The 14,370-nt window shown below is 40.7% G+C and overlaps 1 protein-coding gene across 1 annotated transcript in view; it reads left to right on the top strand.

The window, feature by feature from the left end:
• The window catches only part of Lpar3 (lysophosphatidic acid receptor 3), a 51,358-nt gene extending 45,277 nt beyond the window's left edge, over positions 1-6,081 (top strand). Inside the window, exon 2 of the mRNA XM_008826241.1 lies at positions 5,699-6,081. Coding sequence (XP_008824463.1) covers positions 5,699-6,024 — 326 coding nt within the window. The 3' untranslated portion in view covers positions 6,025-6,081. The remainder of the gene's footprint in view (positions 1-5,698) is intronic.
• The last annotated feature ends 8,289 nt before the right edge of the window (positions 6,082-14,370 follow it).

Here is a 14,370-nt window from a genome sequence, read left to right as displayed (position 1 = left end):
TGAGGTTTTGAACAACTGTTCAAAAACATGAACCTGGGAACAGATTGAAACCATAACACTATGTGTAATGGGGGTGGGAGACATGTGGGTCTGAAAATGAGAGTGAATTTCCTGCGCGGGGTTTTATAAATACTCCTCTCTTCCCTGCTCTTTCTTTAGCCACAAAAGTCTGATTTAAAAAGCTGATGATAAAGTTTCTTTGGGAAAAGTATTCCTCCACTTTAAAAAGTGATTTGAGGGGCTGGAGATAAGGCTCAGTGGTTAAGAGCACTGGCTGTTCTTGCAGAGGGCCTGGGTTTGGTTCCCAACACCCACATGGTGGCTAACAGCCATCTGTAACTCCAGTTCCAGGGGATCCGACACCCTCTTTTGGCTTCCTCAGGCATTGTATGAAATGGGTGTACTTATATACATGCAGGCAAAACACTAATACCCATTTTTTTTAAGTGACTTGGAAACCACTGATCTATAGAAGTGAATTTCTAAGTTTATTTTAAACTTGGGATCCACAGTAAGAAACAGCACATGTTCCAAATCCCAGGCTAGTACATACAGGCTTGTACATGAACTGAAACAAGTTTTCTAAAATAAATATACCTTGGCTCTACTTGACACACTCTGATTCTTTCTGTCCAGTTCATTTTTATTCTTAATGCTGGTTGGGAACCACTAAATCGATTTCACAATCTACTGAGCTGCTACTGAATTTGAAAAACCTTTTTCTCTAGCCTTCCATATTGGGGTTCCCTTATGAACTGTGGAATGCAGAAATGCTTTCTTAATCGTTTCAAGAATGGTACATAACTCATATCATTTCAGATGCTTGGGAGAGAAGTTAATTCATCACCTAGGATGGATGCCTGAGTGCATCCTACCTTCATTTCTGGATGAAGTCCTTAGAAGAGGCAGCTAGTGTTTGGTCTGTATGATAAACCCAAGCCCCTGAGCACTGCACACAGGCTCATCTAGATTTGGCCCATGTTCACTTCTCAGATTCCATCTGACTTCCTCAATCACTACTGGGTTAAAACCATCCTGAGCTGTTTGGAATTCCCCAGGTGCCTCATGCTGTCTCTTACCTCCCTTCACAGTCATTCTTAGCCTTCAGCACCCAGCACAACTGAGTGTTACTTCCTCTAAGCTCTTCCCTGAGAGCTACTGGAAGACCCAGTTTCCATTCCTGCCATGCCCTGGTACACTTTCCCCACCAGCAGGTGATGCAGGCAGGGCAGTGCCTGGTCAGACGGCTCTTGGTAGGCTCCAGTCGTGCTTGTATGACGTCTCTCCTTTGTTACTGCATGTGGGACCTCATATTAAGGATACACAGTTGTCTAATGTAAAGCTTGAGTGCTTAGAGGCTTATAAAAGGCCTGGGAGACAGGACCTATGCATTAAAAACCACTTCCAATAATGCATAATGCTAAAGAACCAGCATAGGGGAATAGGACCTTATATCCGGGGCTCAAACTGAGCCACTCTAAATTTCAAGTTCATCATCTGTTAGACTAGGATAATAATCTTGTATTGCTGTGCTTAAATAGGACACGTACATCTAAAGCTCTGAGCATTCTGTTTGGCCCATGGCTCTCAGAAATGATAACATGGAAGGAAGCAGGTAATGTACCCAGAACCAAGCAAATGTTGCAGTAGAAAGTTCTACAGGGGTTGAGAGGAAGGACTAATTACTGTGGGTTGTGGAGATGCCAGTAGAAGAGGCAGAATGTGAGCTAAGCTCAGAAAGAAAACAGACCTTAGATTAGGAAGTAGGGAGGTACTTCTGGTGAGGCAAAACTAAGATCTGATGTGCCCCAGAGGAGCAGTGTGTGTGCCTTAACTGTAGACTAGTCTCACAACCAAGGTTTGTACATTGATTTATTCATATGTATGCAAACGTTTTTCCACATGCAAGTGGAAGATATTGATAGAGATGCATTTTTCTCATTTTAAAGAATTCTGTCTCTGCTTCATTCTCCCCCTAGCCCAGGTTATCAGCCCAGTGTGTCTAGGCTGCTCTGTCAAAGAACACTTGGCTTTCACTGTTCACTGGAAACAATATAAAGATACGAGCAGCATGTTTGGATTTCTCCTTACCCCGTGGCCAGTTTCTCTTCTCCCCTCTGCTTTATCCCTTCTGTCTTTCCCTTCTCTCCTTTTCCCTTCTATTTTCTCTCTCCCTTCCCTGGCCAGAAAAATATTTCTGTGGCAAGCCAAAGGATGTATTGGTTGTGATATATGCAGCTCCCACAGACAGACTACAAAGGGAACTGTAAAATCTAGAAGCAACTCCAACCCATTTCAAACACTTTAGAAATAAGATGCTTTCTGGTCCACTACCAGGCATCCTAGCACAGGGCTGAGTGCACAGGCTCCTGGGTTGAAATCCTGTTGCTGCTTGCCTGCTGGTTGCCTTTGAGCACAGCATCTGGTATCTTTGTGACTTTGTTGCCTCAGGCTTGAAATAAAAGTAATCTTAGTACCAATTTCCAAGGATTGCACTGAAGATTAAATGAATTCATAGAAAATTTTTATTTTTATTTATTTTTATGTGTATGAGTGTATTGCCTACATGTGTGTAAGTGCACCTGGTTTGTACAATGCCCAGGGAGTTCAGAAGAAGGCGTCGAATTCCCCTGGAACTGGAGTTATGGACAGTTGTTAGCCACCATGTGGGTCCTCTGTAAGAGCAGTCAGTGCTCTTAACCACTAAGGCATCTCTCCAGCCCAGAAAATTATTAAACCAGTACCTAACATCTAATTATAGCTCAATAAAAATGTGTCAAGCTTTTATTGAATAAATGATTTGATATAATGTGTGTGTGTGTGTGTGTGTATGTGTGTGTGTGTGAATTACCACATTATGGAAAATGAGGCACCAAAATGAAGGTTTATGTAGAGTGTTTAATCACCTGACTATCAGAACCAATGTTTTATGCAAGGTGGAGAATCAAGTTTTCATGGTATGTAATATATCATATAATATATATATTCCCATCTGAAAAACCTTTCTTTTGTACTAAGATTTTTTTTCCTTTCCTTCCATGAGTTTGGAAGTTACAAGTTTGTTGTTTTGTTGTGTATTTAACCAAGTATAAAGCTGTCACTGTTTTTTCCTCCTTCCCATTAACACAAGGATGCCAGAACATTCCCACTGGGATTTCTTTGAAATTAAGCAGTTTCATACAGAAAAAAAAAAATCACATCAAAGTTAGTGGCTTCAGCTTTTGAATGTCCACCCATGTTTAGCTCTGGTCTCTTGACAACACTGTGACCCTCCTTAAGAAATAGCAAGGAGAGTAAGTTTTACTATTGTGGAAAATATAGACTGTTGATGCTGAATAGGGCCTCAAAGATTGTCTAAACTAGTGCTTTTCAAAGTTTTAACAAAGCCCAGCAATAAAAAATGTACCTTGGGGCATGAAGAGATGGTTCAGTGGTAAAAAGCACATACTGCTGCTCTTCCAGAGGACCCAAGATAGGTTTCTGGGACCCACATTCATAACCACCTATGACTCCAGCTCCAAGGGATCCAACACCTCTGGCCTCTTCAGACACTACACTCATGGGCACATACACCCTCCCATATATACATAATTAAAATAATAAAAATAAATCTTTAAAAGAGTATACTTTGTTCTATAAGCAATATACATCTAAATATAGAAAATTAAATAGAAGTTCAATGAAACAATAATTTTTTCAGTATGTGTAGTACACTTAGAGTTATTTTATTCTACCCTTTCATTAAAAAAAAAACTGGTCTGGACCCATTAAATTGATTGCATACTCACCAAGAGGTTCTGTGTCACAACTGAAAAATCCAGATGTAGCCTAAAGTCATTGATTTACATCTGGAGAAGCCAGACCCCTACACCATTGTTTGGATCTCCAGAAATTGAACAGTAAGTGTATTAAGGACACAGTTAGGGGCTGGAGACATGGATCGGTGGCTAAGAATACTGGCTGCTCTTGCAGAAGAGCTGGATTCTTTCCAGCATCTACATGGCAGCTAACAACTGCCCATTACTCCAGTTCTAGGGAACCCAAAGCCCTCTTCTGACCTCTGTGGGCACTGCACAACATAGGTGCACTTATACACATACAGGCAAAATACTCATATACATAAAATAAAAATAATAGAGTATAAAAAGGACCCAAACTACTGCTCTCTTACCCCCAAGTCCAGTTCTTGTTCACACATGCTAAGGAAACAAAAAATAATATAAGACAGAAAAAAATAAAAAAAAAAATAAGACAGAGACACAAAACAATAGCCCTTGGTGAGCTGTGATTACAAAATAGAGCACTAAACTCTCACTATCTCCTAGACAACTCTGATACACACAAGGCATCCTAAGAGCCACTGCTTAGAGGTTCCATCACAGTGCTGGGGACCATTTCTCATCAGCTCTGATCCTCACACATAATCAAGTCAGAGAAGTAAAGGAGTTTGCCTAACTTGGGTAGCTCCAAAGGAGAGAACTCGAACATACCACAAAGCACATGACACTTGCCTGCCTTACGCTGCATCACTGTAGGTCTAATTTGTCTTGCTTAGTGTTCTCAGGAGGAAGATCAAACAACAAGGAGAAAACTGTCCAGAGATAATTCCAGCCAATAGGAGTAACTAGATGTTGATATGATTTTATAGGCTTACTTATTCCATTTTCCACATCTGTCTTTAGCTCCTTCCCACTGTCTGGTACAGCCCTAAGCATATCATAAGCTTGAGATGAATATTTCTTGACTGGTAAGCAATTGCATCATAAGGACACAGAGAAAACAACCACATCAAGCTATTGTGGTGGGTCACATGGTGGAGAAGAGCACAGCCTATGGAGAGGCCATGCATTCAAAATTAGGTGGCCCTTAAAAGCTATTACATATCTTCTCTTTATCGTGTGATCCTATGAGTTAATCGAGAAAAACATTTACAAGGTTAGCTGTTAGCTGTAACCTGAAGTGAAGCTGACTAAGTAGCAGACTATCGAACCTGTGTTTCATATTTTATTAGAAAAACATCAGGAAGCTTAGAACTAAGGTCGGTGTGATCCAATGGCTGGAGACTGCTGGCCATGTTCCACTGTAGTCTACAAAACACACATCAGTTTGTCACGCCATGAAAAATTTGTGTCCTAAAAACAAAATATTTTGTACATCTACAGCAGATAAGTAAATGGACCTGTGAAAACATCAAAAAGAATTGAGTGCTTACTAAATATCAGTGTGGATTTGTGATGGATGAAAATTTTGACTTGGTTAAAATCTTAAGGGCAACAGTTACCTGCCCCTAACAAAGCCTACTGTGCAGTGTTTCTTGAGGTGACTTAATCACTGCTAGATTTCCAAGAAAGCATTTGGAAAGTCTGAGGTAGAGGACAGAAGAATGGACAGAAGAATGGCTTGGAGCATGGGCTTCGGAGTCAGACTGAGTCCGCATTCTGTCTCTTGGAACTGGGCCTTAGTCAAATGTGGATAGTGATTGCAGTAGCCTAGTATGGTTTGGAGACCCTCTGGGGGTTCAGACAGTGAAGAAGAACATAGTGGATGGTCAAGGACAGACCCAGCTGTTCACCTCCAACCACCCCAAGTCTCAAACTAGGTGAAGATTAGAAGTTGACAAGCACTGCAGGCTGAGATAGAAATGGCGGGTCATCAGCGGAGATCTGAGCACCCCTTGCTTCCTCCTCTCTTCCTGCAGGCGCTTTTGTGGTGTGCTGGACCCCAGGCCTGGTGGTGCTGCTGTTGGACGGCCTAAACTGCACGCAGTGTGGCGTGCAGCACGTGAAGCGCTGGTTCTTGCTGCTGGCGCTGCTCAATTCTGTCATGAACCCCGTCATCTACTCCTACAAGGACGAGGAAATGTACAGCACCATGAAGAAGATGATCTTTTGCTCCTCACACAACAGCCCAGAGAGGCGCCCTTCCTGCATCCCCTCCACGGTCCAGAACAGGAGCGACACGGGCAGCCAGTACGTGGAGGACAGCATCAGCCAGGGCACAGTGTGCAACAAAAATAGCTCCTAAGGCAATGATGCCTCTGCCCGCTACCCTGGGGAAAGAGCCATTAAACAGCCTTGCCTGGGCAGTGCTGTTTGAGGTCTTCGTGATTTGTTTCTAAAGTTGTCGTTGTCAGGGTAAAGAACATACTGCATTTAGTGAAAGTGCATATAAAGAGGCACACAGCAGAGGATTCCTGCTTGTCTGTGACCTCCTCAGAGCACCCTCCAGTCCTTGGAGTCCTGGATGGGCTCTCCCGCAGTCTTGCAGCCGTACTCCTTGTGTTTTCAAAGATGGAGTTAAAGGGCCTCCCTAGGTCAAAATAAATAAGTAACGGTACTTGAGCCACCTCGTGTAGCTGCTAGAAAAATCCGTGTAGTTGATTCTGTGTGCCTTTAAAATGTTCAGAAATGCTTCAGCAGGGAGTTTTGGGTTCTTTTTCCCCCCTCAAAGAAACCATGGCCAGTAGGGAGATGTACAGCAAGAATTTGAGAAAACCCAGTAAGTTTCCAGAATAAACTTGATTTTTAGCTGGAAGAACATTATGAGGAAATATATTTATTTAAAATAATATGAAAAAGAAAAAGTTGAAAAGTTCTTCTGAAGTGAAAACTCTTTCCACAATCCTCGAAGCACGCAGGCGGTTAGGCTCACATCTACTTAGGACATCTACGTTTAGAGTCCGCAGACAACATGGTAAACTTCATCCATCCACACTTTCCAGTCCAGGGTGGTGACTTTAGAAGTCGTCTTTTGTGCTCTAAACAAAAACAGGAAAGGGCGGTGCACTTTAAAACAGGCACTTTTTTATAACAGAGTAAAGGGCAGTATTAACAAGGAGGCTTAGTTTCTTCCAAAGAGACTCAAACAGGAGCATGACCGCAGTCCTTTTTCTTGATTATCTGCATACAACTGGTGGTTTGCTGGACTTCATTTAAAAAATAATTTCACCTCTCTGTCTCTCTCTCTGTCTCTCTCTCTCTCTGTCTCTCTGTCTCTCTCTCTCTCTCTCTCTCTCTCTCTCTTTGGTCTTTTTGAAACAGGGTCTCCTTGCAACCCCCAGCTGACCTGGAACTTACTATGTAGACCAGGCTGGCCTCGATCTTTGATCTGTTTGCCTCTGCCTCCAGAGTGCTGGGATTAAACACCTGTGCTACCGCGGCTGGTTACACATCTCATATTTTAACCAAGGTTCTCTGCATACTCTGGTACTTGTCTTGGGACTCAATTTTGATCTTGAATTCTTCTCCTTCAAAGACCTAAGTAAGCAACATGAAAGACAGATCTGTTTAAAAAAATAATGCTTCATATACATCGGCTACTGATCAAAGTTTTCTATGTAAGACATTTAGAGTATATTCAGACCTAAACTAAAAATAACTTCAAGGAAGGTATACTATTTATGTAGTTTGCAAAATGTTTACATTTTTTTGCTGTTATATATAAACGTTTATGTGCACAAACTACTTGTAATAAAGGAATCTGAGAAGTTATGCTTTTAGATATAATGGCCTAAAATATAGTGTTATGATTTGAAGGCATAAATTTCACATGCTTTGTGCAATAGGTGGACGCTCCTGAAGTTTATGCCAAAGTTACCTATAAAATAAAATGTAAAAAGGATCTGTCCTGTCTTGGTGAGGTCTATTATTGTTTTATGTATTTTCTAAGTAAAAATATCGTTGGTGGTGTGTATGGCACACATTTCTATTACAGAACTAATTTTCCACGAAGCCCATACTGTCGCTTTTTTATGTAAGCATTCTGAATCTACAACTGACCAAAGGGTGGAGAATTGAATTCCAGTCCCTGAATAGCTACTAAGGGATCTTTAAAGGTTTTATTTTGAGACAAGAACTGTTTTTAGTACCCTGCAGCTGAGTGTCATATTCAGAATGGTGTTGAAGGAGACCCAAAATGTCGAAACACAGGGTGGAAATATATAGCTCTTGTTTTTATGCACACATGCGTCTTGGGAATGGCACAAGAATAGAGCATTCATGTATATTTGGAAATGACAATTGCCAGGGGCTACAGAGTTCACTGAGACCACTCTTTAAATCTAGCCCTTAGTAGGGGAAAATATAAATGCAAAGAAAGAATGTTCCTTTGAAATTCCAAGATCCGAAGCCTACAAGTCTTATCTACAAATGGCCAAACTAAACGTCTCACCCAGACCTTATCAGATCCATCTTTGACTCTAGCATGGGTCAAACAATATTCATCTTCTTAGACTGGTAGATGTTCTGATCAGTCTGTGTGGTTGGGAGAGATTAGTCTTTTATGAAGACTGCTGGCTTGGACAGAAGCAGTTTCTTAGAAATAAACTAGAAATTTCCTAGAAATTTCTTGATGAAAAATTTTTTTTTCAACTGAGTAGACTTGGAGCCAGTTTCTGACCTTTAGAAGCCCTAATCGTGGACACAATAATAGAGCTACTCTGACTAAATCTGTACAATTCCAAATAAAAGCAATACTAAGTCCTGGAGCATATGTAAGCCTTGCATATTCAGAGTTCCTGCATAACTAGCATTTTGCTGCTTTTTATAAATACTAAAAATCAGAATGTATCAGTTTGGATGCCCTGGCTTCCCCAGCACTCTGAGCACACACTCAGCTCATACTAAGATGGCCTGGGACAAAGAATCCAGCAAATGGGGCGTCCAGAGCAGATCTGTTGTAGGGAGTGCAGCTCTGTTGTGGGGGATGTAGCTCTGTTGCTGGGGTCGGTGGTGGGGGGTGGGGTGTTTTTTTTTGGGGGTGGGGGGGGGGGGGCGCTGTTCACTGCAGACCAGACACAGGGCTTGCCAAGCTCTGTAGATTAGTTTTCCTGAGGTTGAACATAGTTGTGCCTCCTACCTCATTAGCTGTCTAATTATTCAGTAATAAAACTGTGTGGTCCTCTATTCTAATTGGTGCAAAAGCATAATGAAGGCCAGCCCTGTGAAGGCACCATGAAGGGAACTGAGTGACAAATTCAAAACTCGTTAGAACCTGGAATAAAAATAGTCCTTGCATTATCCTACATCTCACCATGCATCTCACCATGTCCTAAAGAGAATTAATAACACACACAAGCAGAACTGACTTCTGGGAAGCTTTATCATAGACTCACATCTCTTTGTGGATTACTGAACGTGGTGTTAAATTGGAAAACCCCAAGTCTCCTTCCTATTTTACCCACTGTCTTTCAGGCATAGAAGCTGGAGTTAGAATTGCTTATAAAAATATTCTATTTATTATTTTTATTTTATGTGTATGAATGTATTGCTTGCATGTATGTAAGTGCACCCGTGTCATTCAATGCCCATGGATGACAGAAGCCGTCGGATCCCCTGGAACTGGAGTAACGGACAGTTGTTAGCTGCCATGTGGGTGCTGGAATTCGAACCTGGGTTTTCTGCAAGAACAGCCAGTGTTCTTAACCGCTGAGCCATCTCTCCAGCCCCTAAAGAGAATTTTTAAAGTCAGAGAAACTGCATTTCATGGGAGGGTTGCTCTCCTGAATGCATCACACAATTTATTCACAATTTAAGACTAGTTTCCATAGAGATAAATATTATCTGGCATGCTGTTGCTGTGGCTTTTGGGCCTTAATGATATAATTTATCTTCATACAATTTTCTCCAGCACACCTTTCTTAAATTCTTTAAATGTGCTCTTTCTTAAATTATCAGATGGTAGACTATTGATTATAGTTGTTAAGGGTTTGGAGTCTTTTATCATCTATAACTTCTAAGCTAAAGGTTTATAGTACAAACAGTAACACACAGGTGACTTGTGTGTGGAAGTTTTAGAGCATATAAATAAAGTGTGGATCTAACCACACATGTAACACAGTGACTGTGGATGAGAGATAATCTATGGACACTGTTGGCATTCACTGGTCCATTCAACCAGTTTTGGAGTTTGCAGATTTGTGGCTGTTTTTAAACAGTTGCAGTTTTATACAACAACACATTATAATACTTTTATATATCAGCAATTTCAATTCTGTACAATTCAAATTTCCATAAAATGCACCTTTACTCTATTTGCTGTTGAGATTAGAGCTTGCATATTATACAATAAGGTATATTGAATAAAAAGCTGAGGACTGTGCACCATAGTCCATGTTACGTCTTTGTACATATTAGGAAAAGATATCCATCACTTCCTGAAGTCACTTTCACACTTTTTTTCTATGTGTGTGATCACTCATGTGTGCAGAAGCACATGCACTTGTGTGTACATACATGTGGAGATCAGAGGTCAATCTCAGGTGCCATTCCTCAGGATACTGTCCACTTTGTGTTTTGAGGCAGGGCCTCTGGCTAATCCTGAGCTCAATGGTTTGGTTAGGCTGGCGACTGCAAGCCTCAAGGATCCTCTGGTCTCTGCCTCCTCCAGTGCTGGGATTGTAGTGAATTCCTTAAAAGTGCCAGCTTTTTAACATGGGTTCTAGGGATGAATTCAGACCCTTATGCTCGCACAGAAAGCATTTTACCAACTCAGCTACCCCCTCCAACCCAGCCCTTTGCAACATTTGATAACTTATCTCATACACTAACTTTGTTAGAATTTTACTATTATCTGGCCAGAAAGCTGTGCCCGTGTATATATGCTGATCCACACCGCGACAGGGAAATTTAGAGTTGGGAAGCTCACCACTTATGAAAATGCGTAAGACAGCCATGTTAGAGGAAACACTGCAATGAAATTCAGAACACTTGAGCTCTGATTTCTATTCTGCTCCACAGTGTCTAAAAACTCTAGATTGATCGCTAGTCTTCTGTATGAGAGGCGCACATGATCTGTGAGGACCATCTCAGCTGCAAAATTCTGATTCTGAGCATCTTTCTCCAGATGTGAGTGCTGGAAAGAGCCCTAAATCTTTGGACTCTGTAAACTGTACTCCTTGTAAGGGTCTTCAAAGAGAAGAAAATCTGTTTTCAATTATTACGGTGGTTCTGAAATTTCAGTGTACCTAACAATTACCTGGAGAAACTGCCTAAAAATCCAAAACCTGTTTCAAGTAGTCTGAAATATATAACCATAAATTTGTCATGAATATAAGGTAGAAAGTGTTTCTAAAATAAGGTGGACTTGTTAACCCATAAAGAGAACCTCAGGGGCTTTGAGAATCTCATCATCATTGCTAAACATAAACCTAAATTTGAAATATGTGTTCATTCAATTCAGGAGACAGAAAACCACACATTTATTTTATATTTAATTTAACCAATATTTTTTGAACACTTCCTAGGGGCTGGGACTTCCCATTCTCTGCCCCCGCCTCCCCACACACAGAGGCCTTGTCTGCTCTTAAATTAACAAAAACATAAAGAGAAATAAAGGAAATAGAGTGGCACAGGGCTGAAAATGTTAATAATGGCTGTATTGTGCCCTTTACTTTCGCCCTGGAAAACTAACATTGGTATGGAACTTTTGATCTGGACTTCTTTTAAAAAGAAGTATTAGATTTCATTTTGGCGGTTTCAAACAATTTTCAATCCCCGCCCCCCGTCTGTCTTAGCGCCCCTCCTATTGTCTCCATAGTTTCATTTCACTTTCACATCATGTGTCCTATTATCCTCCCCGCCTTTCCTCCGCACCTCTTTGCCCCATCTTGTGGTCTCTTCTCTGGTACATCCACACTTACTCCCACTTATAAACATACACATAAACATTATAAGTTAGGATCTTCATGAGTGAGAACATACGATTTTTGTCTTTCTGAGTCTGAGTTACCTCAGCTACATACGATACTTTACAGATCCACCCATTTATCTGCAGAGTTCATGATTTCACTTTTCTTCACAGTTGAATACAATTGCATTGTGTTATATATACCATATTTTCATTCTCAAGGATGAACTGTGATCAGGTCATGTAAGTCGTATAAATCCTTCTTCCCAAAGCTAACTAGGACAAGCATGAATCTTGATATAGCATTCTCTGACCTGGAGGAAGGAAAAAAAAGTAAGATAAATGGGCTTCTTTGGGGATTAAAAATGTTTCATAATTTAGGGGTTGGAGATCTGGTGCTGATCTGAAGTACACATTTGTTTTCCTTAGGCGAATGTCTGACTACAGGTTTATCTAATCTGAGAGCTTAGGCATCTCAGGGTAGCCTTATGTTAGAAAACTAGAGAACATTCTAGATATTTTAATTGGAAAGTATTTAAGTCAAGAAATTTGGTGCTTGGAACATAGAAATGTTAGAGAGCGAAGGGAATAAAAGCTTATAAGCAGCTCTCAGGTGTACAGCTAAGTCTTCGGGAATGTTCACCTCACAGGTCAGAAACTGATGGAAACTGCACGTAGAGCAATGGAAAGATACCCAGAGGCCACTGTAAACTCTTCAGTCTCTACGGTGAAAGGCAGAAGATAGTCTCTGCTCCCCTTTCCATTTTCTTCATCTCTCATAACTATCCGTTAGAGTCTAAACAAGGATATTTAATGGCTTTGTATTCTGAGAAATTCAGGGAAGAACACAGAAAGGACAGGCAATAAAAGTGACCACCAGCAGACATGCCAAGGCAAGCAGAGAGGAGAAAGAAGGTAGGGCTTCCTGGCTTCTGGAACTTTCCCCTTTCAAAGACATCCATATACTAATTCTGTTAGGTGTTTTGTTGTTTGTTTTTGAATAAAGAAAAACCATTGGTTCTATAGTAAAAGGTGAATATTCTTAAATAAATCGTTAATACATACAATATGAGTTCCATCAGTAGGAATGGGTTTTCTGAAAGCTGAAGAAAAAGGAGTATAAGAGCTTAAGAACACACCTCACTTACTATTAACTATTTCTTATCCAAATCTCTGATCTCACAGTTGAGACTGGAGTAGGACTCTGAACTATTTGAGGTCATAGTTGATACACAACTGTGAACAATACATCATGACATCATCCAACCTTCACATCTCTAGTATCTTGACACAGTACTGAATGAGGAGAGTAGGTATAAAATTCAGGTATATGAAGTCATTAAAAGTAAGACTTATCCCTATGATTTTTAAAAATTTATTTTTTACATGTATGAATATTTTGCCTGTGTGCAAAATATAAGTGCACCAGTGCATGCAATGCCCACAGAGGCCAGACTAGGGCATCAGATCCCTGGAACTAGAGTTACAGAGAGTTGTTAGATGTCATGGATGCTGGAAACCACACCTGGGCCCTCTGCAAGAATAGCCAGTGCTTTTAACCACTGAGCCATCTCTCCAATCCTCATCCATATAATCTTAAAAGAGGCAATAGACCAAACCATTTAGATAGGAGCAGTAGTTGATCCATGTGGCAGAGGCTATGGTTTGCTTGGGGGAGAGTAACACTAAAGTTTCTTCGCTTGATAGAAATAAGGGTCTGATGAATTTATCATCTTGTGAAGAAGCTGTCATGTGGCAATTATTTTGATCTGACACACAAGTTAAAAACCAAAGATTGGTCTGTGTAGGTTTGTTACATAAAGGATGAGACAAAAATTGTATACACATAATCTTAAAATTTCTAAGGTCATAGTTTAGTCAGCTAGTTCAAGAAATAAAATATATATCTAGTCAAGATTTATCTGAGAACATTTGGGTTTTTACCCAAGCTTTATCTACATAGCACATGGTAATTAAAAGTACTAGACTGGTGGAACTAACCTTATTGGATGTTTAGTAGCCATACTTTGAGACCTATACTAATCTGGTCAGAGAGACTTAAAGGACAGTTTTTGCCCCTTGCCCTCCAAGGTCAACTAAGTTCCGGGGTACTATGGAACATCTCTCAAAATGTCCTGTAACTGTGGTGAGTCCCCTGTCCTCTTGTTCAGGGAGGCCATGGAGACCCCACCAGAAGGACTGAACCAGTGTCCAGTCTATGAAGAGGAGGGTAAACTCAGAGGAAACATCTCATTCATGCTTCCAAGTGAAGCCAGACATGGTTGAGCAGGACCTTTGACTTATCTTCACATAGATGGAACTGGTAAAAGAAAGGAGCCAGGAGCTCCTCCCAAGCCCATGTGACCCCTGAGGAACAGATCATCAAATGACCTTAAGTGTAAAAATAAATTGATTTATTTGGGCCAACTGTATGGTCTTAAACATCCAAAAGGAAAGTATAACCAAAGAGTAAAGTCATCAGTGTATTTCTTTAAGAGTTCAAGGGAATACACTTCCTAGACATTAGGCTTAAGTCTACGAAAAAGTTATTTAGACAATTATTTCTCATTGATGATTTTGTTCCTAACCAGAAAGTGATGCTCAGACGTAAGACTTTAAATCTTGGCCTCCAATACTGGAGTGCCCACGTGTGGCTGAGGGAGACAACCAGCTATTGTTCTAAAATACTGGCTAAATTTGTTTGCCCCCCCCCCATTTAGAAGCAATTGAGAGGGAACTGACACT

The sequence above is a fragment of the Nannospalax galili genome, unplaced genomic scaffold (genome assembly GCF_000622305.1).
Source record: "Nannospalax galili isolate Female #2095 unplaced genomic scaffold, S.galili_v1.0 scaffold9, whole genome shotgun sequence".
In the NCBI taxonomy this organism is placed as follows: domain Eukaryota; kingdom Metazoa; phylum Chordata; class Mammalia; order Rodentia; family Spalacidae; genus Nannospalax; species Nannospalax galili.
Note: the sequence above shows the minus strand (reverse complement) of the source record. Positions and strands in the feature narration are given on the sequence as shown.